Source organism: Eleginops maclovinus, chromosome 16 (genome assembly GCF_036324505.1).
Source record: "Eleginops maclovinus isolate JMC-PN-2008 ecotype Puerto Natales chromosome 16, JC_Emac_rtc_rv5, whole genome shotgun sequence".
NCBI classification, from domain to species: domain Eukaryota; kingdom Metazoa; phylum Chordata; class Actinopteri; order Perciformes; family Eleginopidae; genus Eleginops; species Eleginops maclovinus.
Window position 1 is genome coordinate 14,959,733 of NC_086364.1, and position 13,873 is coordinate 14,973,605.

At 40.9% G+C, this 13,873-nt stretch overlaps 1 protein-coding gene across 3 annotated transcripts in view; it reads left to right on the forward strand.

Annotated features, from left to right (window-relative positions):
* prkar1b (protein kinase, cAMP-dependent, regulatory, type I, beta) overlaps window positions 1–13,873 on the forward strand; it is a 60,954-nt gene that overhangs the window by 38,044 nt on the left and 9,037 nt on the right. For all 3 annotated transcript variants that reach the window (XM_063904306.1, XM_063904307.1, XM_063904308.1), the window contains 3 exons: window positions 3,747–3,793; window positions 7,522–7,680; window positions 11,614–11,674. In XM_063904306.1, the coding sequence (XP_063760376.1) occupies window positions 3,747–3,793; window positions 7,522–7,680; window positions 11,614–11,674 (267 nt within the window). The remainder of the gene's footprint in view (window positions 1–3,746; window positions 3,794–7,521; window positions 7,681–11,613; window positions 11,675–13,873) is intronic.

Below are 13,873 nucleotides of genomic sequence, written 5' to 3' on the forward strand. Positions count from 1 at the left end.
ATTTGTGAACCTGCTGACCAACAGAAAAACATACTAACAAAGACATTAAGTAGAACACACATATTTCACCAAAATACTAAAAACACACTTTGTAATTTCAAGGAATATCCTACCTGAATGCCCCTCTTCTCACACCTCCTTAGCACACGTTTGGTATGGGGCCCCAAATCCCATGCAGATTGGTTAAGTGAATTCTAAAGTCAAGAAAACACCAATGGTCAGAGCCTAGACTGCTCTTGTAGTTGTGTTGCCTTGAAAATAGGGCCCTTTATCTTGAAGAATTCATGTATTTCACTGCCACTCAAGTTTATTTTGTCCTACCACTCCCTCGTTCCCTCCCTTTTCTTCTCTTTTGCCCCACTAATACATTCCCTTAGTCTGCACCAGATGTCATGTCCCTCTCTTCTGCCTAACCACAGTCGTCAAAGCCTTCGCTCTAGTCATCCCAGGACTTTGAAGGAACACAGAGCTGAACACAGGGCCAGACTGTATTTTTCCTGTAACCCCCACTCAAACTGCTATCAACCACAGACACAGACCTAATCACATATTTAAAACACTGAAAACACACATTCTCACAGACAACCGCAGACAATTTCAGACAAAAAATAATACTGTGTTCACACCTGCTAAGAAATCCCATAGGTTACACTTGTCGAACATGCTGCACTGACATGTTCTCTAAGACATTAAGTGAAGACAAACTATACACTTTTGAACAAACACCCGCTCTGTCACTCCCACCTATTCTAAGACAGCATCCAGGGGTATGTCAGTCCTAATTTGGTGATAATAAGTCTAGCTAACTTTGCAGGGCCCCCAGTCCCAGACAGCCCATTGTTATATACACCATAGAGTGTGGTATACAGTATATATGGCGCTGATGTCATTGCTGATGTCTGGACTACTGTACAGCTTAAAAAAAAGACGCTCCCTTGCTATTCGCCCATCACACAGTATTTAGAAACAGCTACGAGTTGTCGACTCTGTGGCTCAAGTGGTATTTAAACAAAGGGAAAATGTGCATGCAAAATGGAATATGGAGGTATTTTCATTGACAGTTTCTGTCTATCAAGTACATTTAATCTGATGTTTCTGAAACATAGTATATCGAGTTTTGCAGTTGTAAGCAATTGGTCCTTTGAAAGTATTTGTTAATAGAAAGATTTGATGTATGTTTCCATATTTGAGTCGTCAGATTTCAATTAAAAAATTAGATGAGTTTTGAAACATGCAAATGTCTAGCTTCATGGTGCGCCATGCAGCACAGTGGCTACAGAACACACCTTACAGGCCACGGATGTAACGCATGTATTCCTTTTGACCAAACTCAAAGAACCTTAACTGTGTTAACGGGAATTAGCTTGTGTTGACACGGTTCAACACTAAGTACACAGGCATTCCTCTCTGTGTGTGTGTGTGTGTGTGTGTGTGTGTGTGTGTGTGTGTGTGTGTGTGTGTGTGTGTGTGTGTGTGTGTGTGTGTGTGTGTGTGTGTGTGTGTGTGTGTGTGTGTGTGTGTGTGTGTGTGTGTGTGTTCACATTCTGGTCAAATATTTGCCTGCACTCTCAGGCACAGGGGGATTGGAAGGCGCAAAACAAAGACTTGAGCACCAAAGTGATAAAAGACAGGAAGAGTAGAAGAAAAGAAAGACAGAACGAGAGGGAATTGAAAGAGAGATAGATCAGATGAAAGAGAGAAGGAAGATAGAAGAGGGCCAGGTTGCAGCAGGTTGTGTGTGTGTGTCTCTGAGGTCTCCACTGGGGCAGACCATCACATAGACAGGGAGCGTTTTGTGTGACATGTAGATCTGTATGATTAACGAGCACTCTCTACTCAGTATTAATTAGCCGTGTGAACTCTTGTGAACTTTACACACAGGGCAACACACACCTTCACAAAATGCATACTTGTGTCATGTATACTCATGCATCATCACCCTCTTGTACCTCTGAATGGAGTTGCATTTGTGTCTTATTGTAGGAGGTAGCTGCTGGGAGAGCTTCACATCGCTCTCATATGTGACTGTCAGGCCTTCTAAATAATTTCCCCTGGGCCCCATGTAACGGATACCATAATTAAAGGAACACTTCACAATTTTGCAGCCTTATCTCCAGACTAGATGCTTTTAGTGGACATCCACCAACAAGATCCCATGGCTCACTTCAAGGGTTAGGGGTTCGCTTTGAAAGCCACGCATGCCACTGTCAATGACACAACAGAGAACCAGGCAGACAACCAGACAACATTTTCAGTTTTCAGCCATGCACATCTGATCGCTACTTTAAAATGTGTAGCAAAAGAACAAGTGAGAAACACAGCAAACAATGGACATAATTTCGGCTTTAGCCAATGATTCATTTAAACTCAAAAAAACGAGTAATCTGACTTGTTTCTTTTGTAATATGTAATGACCATAACATCCTCATTTTCTGTGTCTGTTGATAACGAAGCATAGCTCTCTAAAGGATATATAATAATATAATTATTTTGTTCGTATTTTGTACAGTAGCACTGCGGCTGTTGCATATATTACTCTGAATCTTTCTCTTGACTTTGTGCTGAGGTGGTTTTTCTCTGCATGCTCAATCACCTCTGTTTCAGAGTTTCCACTTTTAAGCTACACAAGCAGCAGTTGTAAGCGCTGCTGTTTGCTGGCAAGAGGCCTTTTTCACAAGATTGGCAGGCCAAGTGAAATATGCATTCTGGAGGAGAAAGCGGCATTTTTTGATGCTGGAACTGCCATGAAGCTTTCAGGGGCGATGTATAAACACCAAAGGAAAAATAACAGCAACGCAATAAATCCAGAACTCTTGGAGATTAAGGAGAAGCGATGCGAGTTGACACAAAGGAGGATGAGGGTATGATGGGTTTATGTAGAGGTTTCAGGATTATCTTTTTTCTTAGGTTCACATAAAACTGGTATTCCAAGTGTTTAACAAATTATTTTCATATTTTAAAGGTGCCATACAATGGAAAACTGTATTTACCTTGGCATAGTTGAATAAGGAGAGTTCGGTACATTGAACTGACATACCGTGAACCTCCTCTTTCACTTGCAAATCATGAATATGCATATCACAGTGGTAATACGGGTGAATTACAACAATCCCTGTGTGTTACGTAACACACGGTAGTCCAGCCCCAACATTTGCATACACCAGCTGCTGGAAACACTAACACTTACCACTCTGTAACGTTGCTCTCCAATCTCCCACCAACTGGCTGTTCTTTAAATTCATCGGTTACCTCCTCCGATAAAGGCTCAATCATGTAAGGTTGGATGCCAATGGCGTCCATGATTCATCTCTCACAGTTTCGCGAACTTCACTTACTTCTGTGGGCTCTGAGGCAGCCATGGATTGCTCCTTGTAAACCAGCCAATCAGAGCAGAGCTCGTCATAATTATTTAAATGAGCCCCCAAATAAGGCATTTCAGTTTGTTTCATTCTAGAACCGAATCATAGGATTGTAAATGGGCCTGTAAAACCGCATCTGGACATTTTTTGGATCAACCAAAATTATATATACCTTCTATGTAGACATCAGAGAACAATTTAAAATACCAAATAGATGCATTTTATGGCACCTTTAAAGGCCAAGTGGTTTAAAAAAACCTTAAATAAAGCCTTAAAGATCCAGCAGGTGGAAGTAGGTAATAGGAAGTGTTGGCTTCAGTTACTTTGCCTGCTTTTTCCGCTGCTGTCTGATAAACTCCTGTGTTTCTCCTTGTGTCTCCCTTCCAGGCGATGAAGGAGACAACTTCTATGTGATTGACCAAGGTGAAGTGGACGTAAGTGGCTAATGTGGAGACAAACAAACACACACAAAACAAACACTTATTTCTCCTAAGAGTATTTTATATTATTATAGAAGTAAATCATTACATATGTATGTTGATATTCCAGTATGCAGCGTGGCAATATAAGCTTTTATTCACCTGTTTTGTAAAGGTTGGACCTTGAGAAGGATTTTGCCTCAGTGGGGAATACCAAGGCGTCTCCACACATGTTGAGACAATGTTTCCTTCTAACAATGGGCAAGTTGTATTGGATTGCCCACATGTTTTGTTCTCTTGAAAGTGTGGTTCCACTCCGATGGCAATCTGAACATGGCGCTAGAAAGTCCAGCGCACTGTGAAGGCAGCCAAACTGAGGACGTCTTTTGTCTTAGCGAGCCTGACGCAGAGCGATAGAGTTAAGTGGAGAGATTAAACAGGAGCTGATGGAAAGTTAAACAGGAAGTGACCTTATCGGCTTACAGCGGTGAGCACAGAAACGGTGGGTGAGAGGAGAGAAGCATGTTGGCAAACTGAGGGAGCTGATATAGTCGTCCCACCTGAGAGACAGAGTAGGAAGTTTATAGATACTGAGATATAAGATTTCATAACAACTAACTCTTACCTAACAGTTTTGCATTGACCTCCATTGTTTTGAGATTATGTCATAGAAAATGATGTTGTGATTAAACAGTAATGGGTTGTAATGTTTGTCTGTGTGCTTATCCATTGCTATATTTAGGCAAGACACAAATAGGAAATTCAGTAAAGGAAAAAGCTGATAATTTCCCCATTGGATTATATTTCCTCAGCTTCATTAGACTGAACACGATTTATTGAAATTAGTTTTTATTTAGGCCTGAAGAAGGTTTGTAGTTAATGTTATTCTTGATAATCTCTTCCTATTCCTTTATGATGGTTTTATTTTTATCTAGTTAGTGTGTGATAATCTAACTCCCACAGAGACCTTTTGTTATAAACATTGTTTTGGTCTTCACCACTAATCTTACAGTCTGTGGCTTGTCTTTTTCCAACCAGGCATTGTGCTGAAACCACATGGTGTATTGGGTGTAACGTTTGTCCATTTTACTAAGACAGTAAGTTTGGAAAAATGCTGTAGCAACTCATTGGCTGATATTTACTATTAAAGCTTTAAAAAATATATTTGACATAATACTGTCCTTATAATATTCATGATAAAATAACAGTTGTTCTGGAGCTCAGTCAAGCAGATCCAGAATTGCCTGGCGCTTCATTGTGTGGTATGCTCACTACATTTTAAGCATCTCCTCACACAGCCAGGATCCTATCACCCAAGTTGAGGAAGACCCCCTATTTTTAAATTATTCTGTCACCTCTCCCGACAATCCACCCCCCCCCCTCTATCGCTGCAGTAAGCTGCCGCCTCCGAGCCGCAGCTCAGGCACTAAACTACTTCAAGCTCAGTGCCGAGGTTATTAAAGTGTTGAGATGTCTCTCATTAGACAGGGGTGTAAATCTGCTAGCATCCAATAAACTGCCTGAAATCTCACAACCACTGCCACTGCGTTAAACACCCCTCCATGTCTGCACACAAATGTATTCATTTACAGACATTGGCCTGTATTTACATGGGTGCACCACAAAGGAAATTAAAGCTTTCATTCCAAAATGTGAGATGATCTTGTTAGAAAGAAATGCCATTTGTAATAAACTGTAATTAACTGATTATGTGGTGACATTTGACTTCAGTTATCCCTATTATTATATGTAAGTAGTATACAAACACTGAATAACCCACCTAATAATTGATGACTAACACTTATTGTATTTGTGAGGCGATAACATTGTTGGCAGTCAAATTGTGTATATAAATGTAATTATATGAAATAATAATAATTATAGACAAATGCTCTTTAAAATACCCTTATATCTGTCTAGAACTACATTTTAATAATATAAACTATATGTAAATGTTTATGTAGTGCTAATTATTGCTTAATAAGAGAGTTTAAATGTTACAAATTCTCTTTAAATCACCAATGTTTATATTTGACATATATTTTTGCGAGCAAAGGTCTTAAGAAAATTCACATTTATATAAGCAGTTATACTTTAATTATCATTTGGCCTGTCAATCAGTTTTTATATTAATCGTGATGAATTACATGATTTACCAAAAGTTATTACAGCTTTATCATATTTTTTTCTGTTAAATAATTACTCTTTTCAACATGGAAGTTAAAAAATGAAAAACATTAAACATTAATTTTTTAGTAGTACAATTCCACAGTTAACTAATACCCAATATGATAGCAAATAATTAATTGTATTTTATTTATATATTTGGTTTGCTTAAAAGAAAATCCAATTGTAATACTTTTAATTATGTATTTAAACACATTTGCATAATGTGTTGTCTTTGACAGCCCTAATTAATATTGCTATTGAAGTAAATGTGGGATTTTGAAATTTAATTAAACATCTGCTGCCAAAAAGACACCAAATAGAGACCCTCTCTCACACATTGAACACAGAGTAGCCTAACTACAAACAGAAATGCAAATCAACACTGTCTGCTAATCAACCTTCCAGGACTTTTGATTTGTTGCTACCTAATTACCACCAGGCGCACACAGCTTACTGCAGATATTCCCATGTTGAGAATCCAGTGACAGCTGTGAGACAGCATACTTGGTTCAAGACTTGAATTGTTTTATGATGAACTCCATTTTACCTTATGCACAGTGCTGACTTGATACAGTACAAGTGTTTCTAATTTAAGTCTGAACATACTACCAGCTTTTTACCCAAGCTTTACTATTGCATACTTGATCCGGTTAGGACGTCTTGCTGATTGTTTAAGCATTTGCTACAGCTCAACCTGACCAGGAAATACTTGAAAGTGTTTGTGGAACATTATGGGATCAGTTCTACAACAATGAAGCTCGAACAAACAGATCATGAGTTTTTGAGTACAGGAAACTGTGGAGTGACAACATACTACCTGTACTGTACGCTATGATGTAACACTTATACGATTGTTCTTCTAAGCTTGACGTTGCCGTAGCTCTGCTCTTTGAAGCACACCACAGGTTATAGTAAAGGATGAGTCCCTTGTGGTTGTCTCTGAGCCTAGGATAATGGCTTGCAACAATTCTGGCAATTCACAGCCACCAAAGGGACAACCCCTTCCTTAGCTCTCTCCTTTCTCTCTGTGTTATTTAGTCAACAAGATGGTGGATAGTGTGTCGACAGGTGAAACCGTAACGACCCTAGAGACAGCCTGAGCGAGGCTCAATGAGGTTGCATTGTCTGTAGAGCTATAGCGGCTGGCCTAACTAGAGACGTGCATGTTTGTGCATGTAGATGAACAACCATGTGAATGCCTATACTGAGTAGACCCACAAGGTCCACCACTGCTTTCTGTCCTCCATCACTCCTAGATTAAAGGGTTAGTCATAAGAAGAAAGGATGGAGGAAATAAAAGGGATAGATGGAGAGATAGGAAGGATAGAGGGCCTTTTTAGAGTGTCTCATTTGAGGGCTTACTGGGGATCAAATGCTCAGGGACAAGCCCAGTGAGCGTGTCCAACTGCCCGGATACTAAGAAGAGGTAGAGGGGAAGGAGAAGGTTGGAAATGCATCTCAGGATGGTTCGAATGTTCACAGCCTACAAAGAAGTGATTGACATCCTTCACAAGCATGAAGGCATAATATATATTACTTTCTCCCCATCATTCTGTTTCTTGTTTCGTCTGCAGGTGTACGTAAACGGGGAGTGGGTGACCAGTATTGGAGAAGGAGGTAGTTTTGGAGAGCTGGCCCTGATCTACGGGACTCCAAGAGCAGCCACCGTCAAGGCCAAGACTGATCTTAAACTGTGGGGCATCGACCGAGACAGCTACCGGCGCATCCTCATGGTACGAACTCCAACACACTTCCTCACTCTATCAGAAAACACGCATCATGTGTTCGATCCTACATGTCCTTCCAATTTGTGGTCCTTTACATGCAATATTTGTCTCCCACTCAACCACTTAAGACTCCTTAAAATGCTCAAAGTAGTTGATTTCATTTCAAATGCAAAATATACGCAATCTCAAACAAAATCACTTTCACCTCCAGGTCTATTCTCACTTTTTAATGTCTCTGGATATGTTGCTAGACGAAGAAAGGGAAAAAGGAGAGGCTATGTGAAGGAGAGTCAACCCTAATGCCTCAACACACACTTCCAGCTCCAGGAGCTTATCTAGCAGGAATGTCTAAATGTTTAAACTGGAAACACACGCACACACACACACACACACACACACACACACACACACACACACACACACACACACACACACACACACACACACACACACACACACACACACACACACACACACACACACACTTTTAAGGTGCTGTTAGAATAAGTAATTACTGTCTCCATGCCCAACTAAATACTTCCTCAAATGTTTCCAACACCTTACTCCAAGTACATTAGATATGCTCCAATTAAGCCTCCAAACATCCTGTGCATCTAAGCCTTGAAGTGTGAAGCAGCAGTGCACATTCGGCTTTGTGCCACACAGTTTGAGCCCACAGAGATGGAAGAAGGTCTGTTTTTGGATCTTTCAGCTCAATGTAAAGTTGGCACTGGCCTGCCCAGCACTCATGTCACCTCTTAAGCACATAGTTTAACCGAGGGCACAGTCAGCCCTGGTAACCTTTCTTTGAGAGGATTCTCTCTCTCTCCCTCCCTCTCTTTCTCTCCGGCTGTCATTCCTTTTTTCCTTCCAGCAGCAGCAGCAGGAAAGACGGGGTGAAGTAGAATTCAATTATGTGAACCTGTAGTTAATTATTGCTGTCAACGATTTGTAAAGCGTTTTTTTTTTAGAAAGAGTGGTATTCTGGCAACGTCTCAGGCCAACACAGTGAGCATTCTCTGTGTGTCTAAGTATGTGCGTGTGTTTCCCAGTGAAATTATGCTGAGTGCTTGTGTCTGCAGCTAGTTAGTCAGGAGCTCGGTGAGCCGCAGCTACCATCAGTGTCATTGATTGCACATCTGCTTCTCTCTTGTCCTGCTGCGCTGATGGATCTCCACATAGCGTAATTAATAATTTGACAGGGAAGTTTTACGTTTTTGTATTTATAGTGAACTACACAAGTTGACATATTCTGATTAATTGTATTATCTTGAGCAACTACATCCCTCAAAGGTTATCAACGTTTGCTGGCTGCATAAAACTTCTGCCACCACCAAACTGTTTGCCAGTTGAACTTTTGCCTTTTTTTATGCTTGTCAATGATGCTACATATCGATTTTTGGAGTTCACAAACCATTATGCCAATGATCCTGGGTGCAGTCCATTGTAATATGAAACTCCCAAATGTCTCGGGATAAATTGATTTCTATTTTATTCAATAGGTCCTTGCATCTGGCCCATTCTCGTGAAAGCTCAGGAATGCATAGCAGCAATTTCATAACCAATGTCCTCTTTGACTTAAAGGTGAATTGATAACCTGACAAATATCTAAAAGATGTAATGATTTTTTAGACATTAAAACTAAAATTAAACTAAACTGCAATTCGACTGGTTGGTGGAGCCATACAGCTGTGAGGCAGTTCTATTTTACGTTTAATTGATAAATGTTTAATTCCAGGCCTATTTTAGTGCATGTACATATTCAGCTGTAGATTATATTACCCTGGACCTTTTACCATCACCAAAAGGAAAAAATATATACACACCAATGCAAATGTCAGCATTATCAATGGTCTTGAAGCTTCCACGTGCGAACATGTCAGTTATCTTGTAACAGAAAACCCCTAACATCCTCCTCTCCTCCTTGCCCATGAGTGCATTTAGTAAAATATGTAATACCATTCCATGGGATTAACACACTCTCTCCATTGTGTTGATGCCAGATTATACAATACCTGCCTCTTTGTGTCATCTTTGTTCTTAAACAGGCACAGCTACAGACAAAGCTTTACAAACTGACAGACCACTGTCAACAAACAGAAAACAGACCGAAAGGAGAAAAGGAGAAATGATACCAAGAAATGCGGAGGGATGTGGGGGGTGCATGTTTTTTATACATTGGACATAGATGAAGGTAATGGTGATGAGGCGTAAGGTATGGTTGGTTTATTCTGGCTTCGCTCCACACCTCAACCCTTTGATGATTCCACCTCAAAGACAGGCAGCAGACACAGAGGCTGGTTCCTCTTCAACCACAGGAGGAGCGAACGCATTATGGCCAACAAGAGTTTTGTACATGAGACATGTGCTCGGGCCCTCCCAAGTAGAAGGAAAGGATATGGAGAAGGACAGTTTTAAAAAGAATGGAAAGACAAAAAAGATGTGACATTTTAGAATCATAATTTCTGAAAAGTATCATTTTCATTCCTCCCTCCCCCCGGTCAACCCTTATGTTGGCCCACCCAGCCCTTCCTACACCAGTCGCATAAATCAGACCTGCTGTGTAATGTAATGTTATGTATGCATGGTAAGCCTTTAAGCTCAGCAAGCCTGTCTGAGGAGCTCTATGGGGAGGCTATGAAACCAAGAGACCAACTCAACATTTTTGTGGAAGGTGCATGCGAGTGTATGTTTGTGGGCATGTGTGAGATTGTGTTAGAGGCACAGTATGAGTGTTTGGATTTGCTTGCTTAATGAGCATGTAGTGTCATCTCTGCAAATACAGTAATGCAAGAATGACAGAACCTAAAACAAACTCCATGCTCTGTACACACACACACACACACACACACACACACACACACACACACACACACACACACACACACACACACACACACACACACACACACACACACACACACACACTCAAATCATTTATCCAGGAGGGAGGCGATGCAGGCTAGAATTCCTTTAATCAAGTTGTTTACGGCTTTGAGCTTGACATTGGCTCACTTGGGAATATTTTCTCCCCTTTTAAGACAAAATGTGAAATTATATGAAATTAGAGGCAGCAGCGGCACTCAGGCACTTATGCACTAAAGACACCCCAAGCCTCAATATATCATTTCCATATGCAGAAGCAGACACAGGGCGGACTAGATCATCTCTCCTCACTCTCTCTCTGTTTCTCTTTATGCTCCCGCTCTCCCCGGATGATTCTGTGCATCTAAGGTGGGGAATAAAAGGAGAAATGCATTTGGGGAAGGGGTCCTCTGGGTCTAGACTTGTCAGGATTCACCTGATGTTCATAGCAGAGGCAGAGAGGGGAAAGTCCCCATGCCTGGTGGGTGGGGTGGGCCACACACACGGCACCCACATGCAATAAACATTACCGCACAAATCATACACACCTCTGTGTGACCCCATGAACTGTACTCACAATATTATAGGTAGATTGTAACATACTCTAATTTTAATGTCAAAAATGAGCCTTCAAGACCAATTGGTTAATTGTTTTGCAAAATAAATGTTACAGTAAAATAAAATATTCTAGTGAAAAATGTATGAAAGAGTGAGATATTACAAAGACCATTGATTTACATAATTTCCACAAAAGTGAAACATAGCTCAAATATTTTCAATATCAGTGTAAAAACAATGTTTAAGTTCCCAAAAAGTTTAACTGTTTGAGTACTAATGATGCTCTCTATGGTTTTTGTAACACCAAACATGTACGTTTCCAATAGTTACTAGTTTCTCAGCAGCATTTCCCAACTAATAGTTATTTGTATTGAAAGGCATTTTGAGGAAAAACCTTAATGGAATGGAACAGTTTGCAGAGTAACCACATATGCCATTTCTATGCTTTTTGTGGCGTGCTCCCAGCATTTCCCAGAGTGTGTGATGGTGGATGTCTCTCCTCTTGTTGTCTTACAGGGAAGCACACTGAGGAAGAGAAAGATGTACGAAGAGTTCCTCAGCAAGGTTTCCATCCTTGGTAAGTCTAGGAAAAACGTCAGCTTCTGTCTAACTGCTTAGTTCTGCATGTTTGCATCTGCATGCCATGTTTCGCATTCATTTTAAACACCGGGTCAGAGAGTCCAGAGTGCAGGCAGTTAAATCTGCCGACTGCAACATATACTGTAGATTAGCCCACATAAACACAGGCGCACGTTGTCACACAAGGCCCATAGCTGAGTGAGGTCTGTGTACAGTCTTAATCTTCTTGCACTGTTTATAATAAAGCCAGTCACATTCTGCAATGTCGCTGTGTGGACAATTAAAGAATTGCGAATTAAGATAAGCCTCTCTTTAACCACTGGAATTTAGATAACACCAGCAGACTCAGGCCGCAATGGAGAATGAGATTTATTCGGACTTTCAAACGAGTTTCAATTGGAATTGACATCTCATCCCCTTCCACTTGATTGTGTGTGTGTGGTGTGTAGAGTAAGGCCATGCCCCCTGTACAGAGTTATTAGCTGGCTGAGTAAACACATACACTCAATTCAGGTCTTATGAGAACGTCTCTGTGAGATCCACTCTCTTTTCATTCACCTCCTTTCTTCTGAGTCTCCCTTTTTGACAGCCTTGTCGAGGCCTGTATTCAAATGCCCGCCTCCCTCTTCGAAGTGCTTTTCCTTCTCTTCATTCCTCTTTCTGTCGCTCCGCTTCTGCACTCCACCTCTTTGAATTGGAGGAGGATAAGGAGGCGGGAGTGTTTTTGTTTGTCTTTGATTTTTGAGATAGCCACGAAATTAGGTACAAGCCCTTGATGTCGAGGAGTGATGTGGGGGGGGAGGGTGAAACAACATGTTCTTTGTTACACATCCCAATGGCCAATGCCCTGTGTGCGTACTGTGTTCGTGGGGAGCAAGGTGATCCAAGTGGGTGCAGGCTCTGCGAAGCGTGAAATGTAGGTTCTTAAGTCAGCACATTTGTGTATAATGTTACATCCCGAGCTGTTAGGGATCACTTCTATAGGACCTGCTGCCTTTAGCTTGCAGCCAGACAGAGGACATCCATCTGGGGCCGGCAGACACCATGGCCCCATCCGAGGGGACACTGGACACCTCCAACTGATCAGACTTCACCTTAGTTAATCCTAAGAACATACACATTTACACCCACACACAAACAGACAGACACTAGGATCAGTAACTGAGCACATCAGGAGACAACAGTCTGACACAAAGAGATTCTTCTGAAGTTATACACCTAGTCTTAGTCAAATCAAACACTGAATCATCCGTTTATCTAGACAAAACTAAAGGAGAGGAGTGTTTTCACTGCAGCTGCATAGACAATGTAGATATACAGACGTTTACAGATCAGTAAAGCATTGTCTACCAAATTGTGAAGGGAAGGATAAGCTTTTGTGAATCATCTATGTGGAGGTATGGTTATTTCTAGGTCCTCTTTCTAAAAATATCAATATGTTAGAGAGTTGCTCAAAACTTCTCTGGTTGGAATATTTTTTCCCAGTGAAGATGTGTGACCGTCTGTGTTTTTGGTTTCTGTGTGAATACCAACAGCTTCTAGAAATATCCCGGGCTTAACCACGTCACTGTACATGTGGTTGGACAGTCGGAAAGACAGCTGTCGCCACTGGCTCTGAGGATCAACAAAACTGAAAAGGATAGATCCTGTCACGGCAGGACTCATTCACAAGCGGTCAATTCGCTTCTTGTGCTCTCAAGGGAATACTACATTTACAAGAGCCTTGGGGAAAGAAATATACATTTTAAGGTGTCATATTCGCTTATCTAAATAGCAATAATCTGATTTAATACATAAAAATGTATGTCATATTTTGTTATCGTAGAGTCTTTCTATGAAGTGTAACTGAATGGTATTTTACAATCACAGAGGGGATATATTCCGTTGAAATCCAGTAGCATTAGATCACCCTCTACATCTAACCCTAGAAGTATCTTAGCCACTGATGACATATTCACTATAATAAGCATCAAGCAGAGGCTTTAATCTACGCCAGTTAACCCTTAGCAGGCGTCTGTTTCAAGAATGCTGGACTGTTTTGGGGAAAAAACCTTAGGTATTTGTGTTATTTGATGGTCAGACACAGGAAAGCTCGGTGTCACCTCACCCAATAATCAGTAGAGTTTAGGTCTCACAGATTTAGTGTCATTTTGTTTTGGCTCCATGAGGCTCCATGAGATGAAGGAGGAGGCAGGGG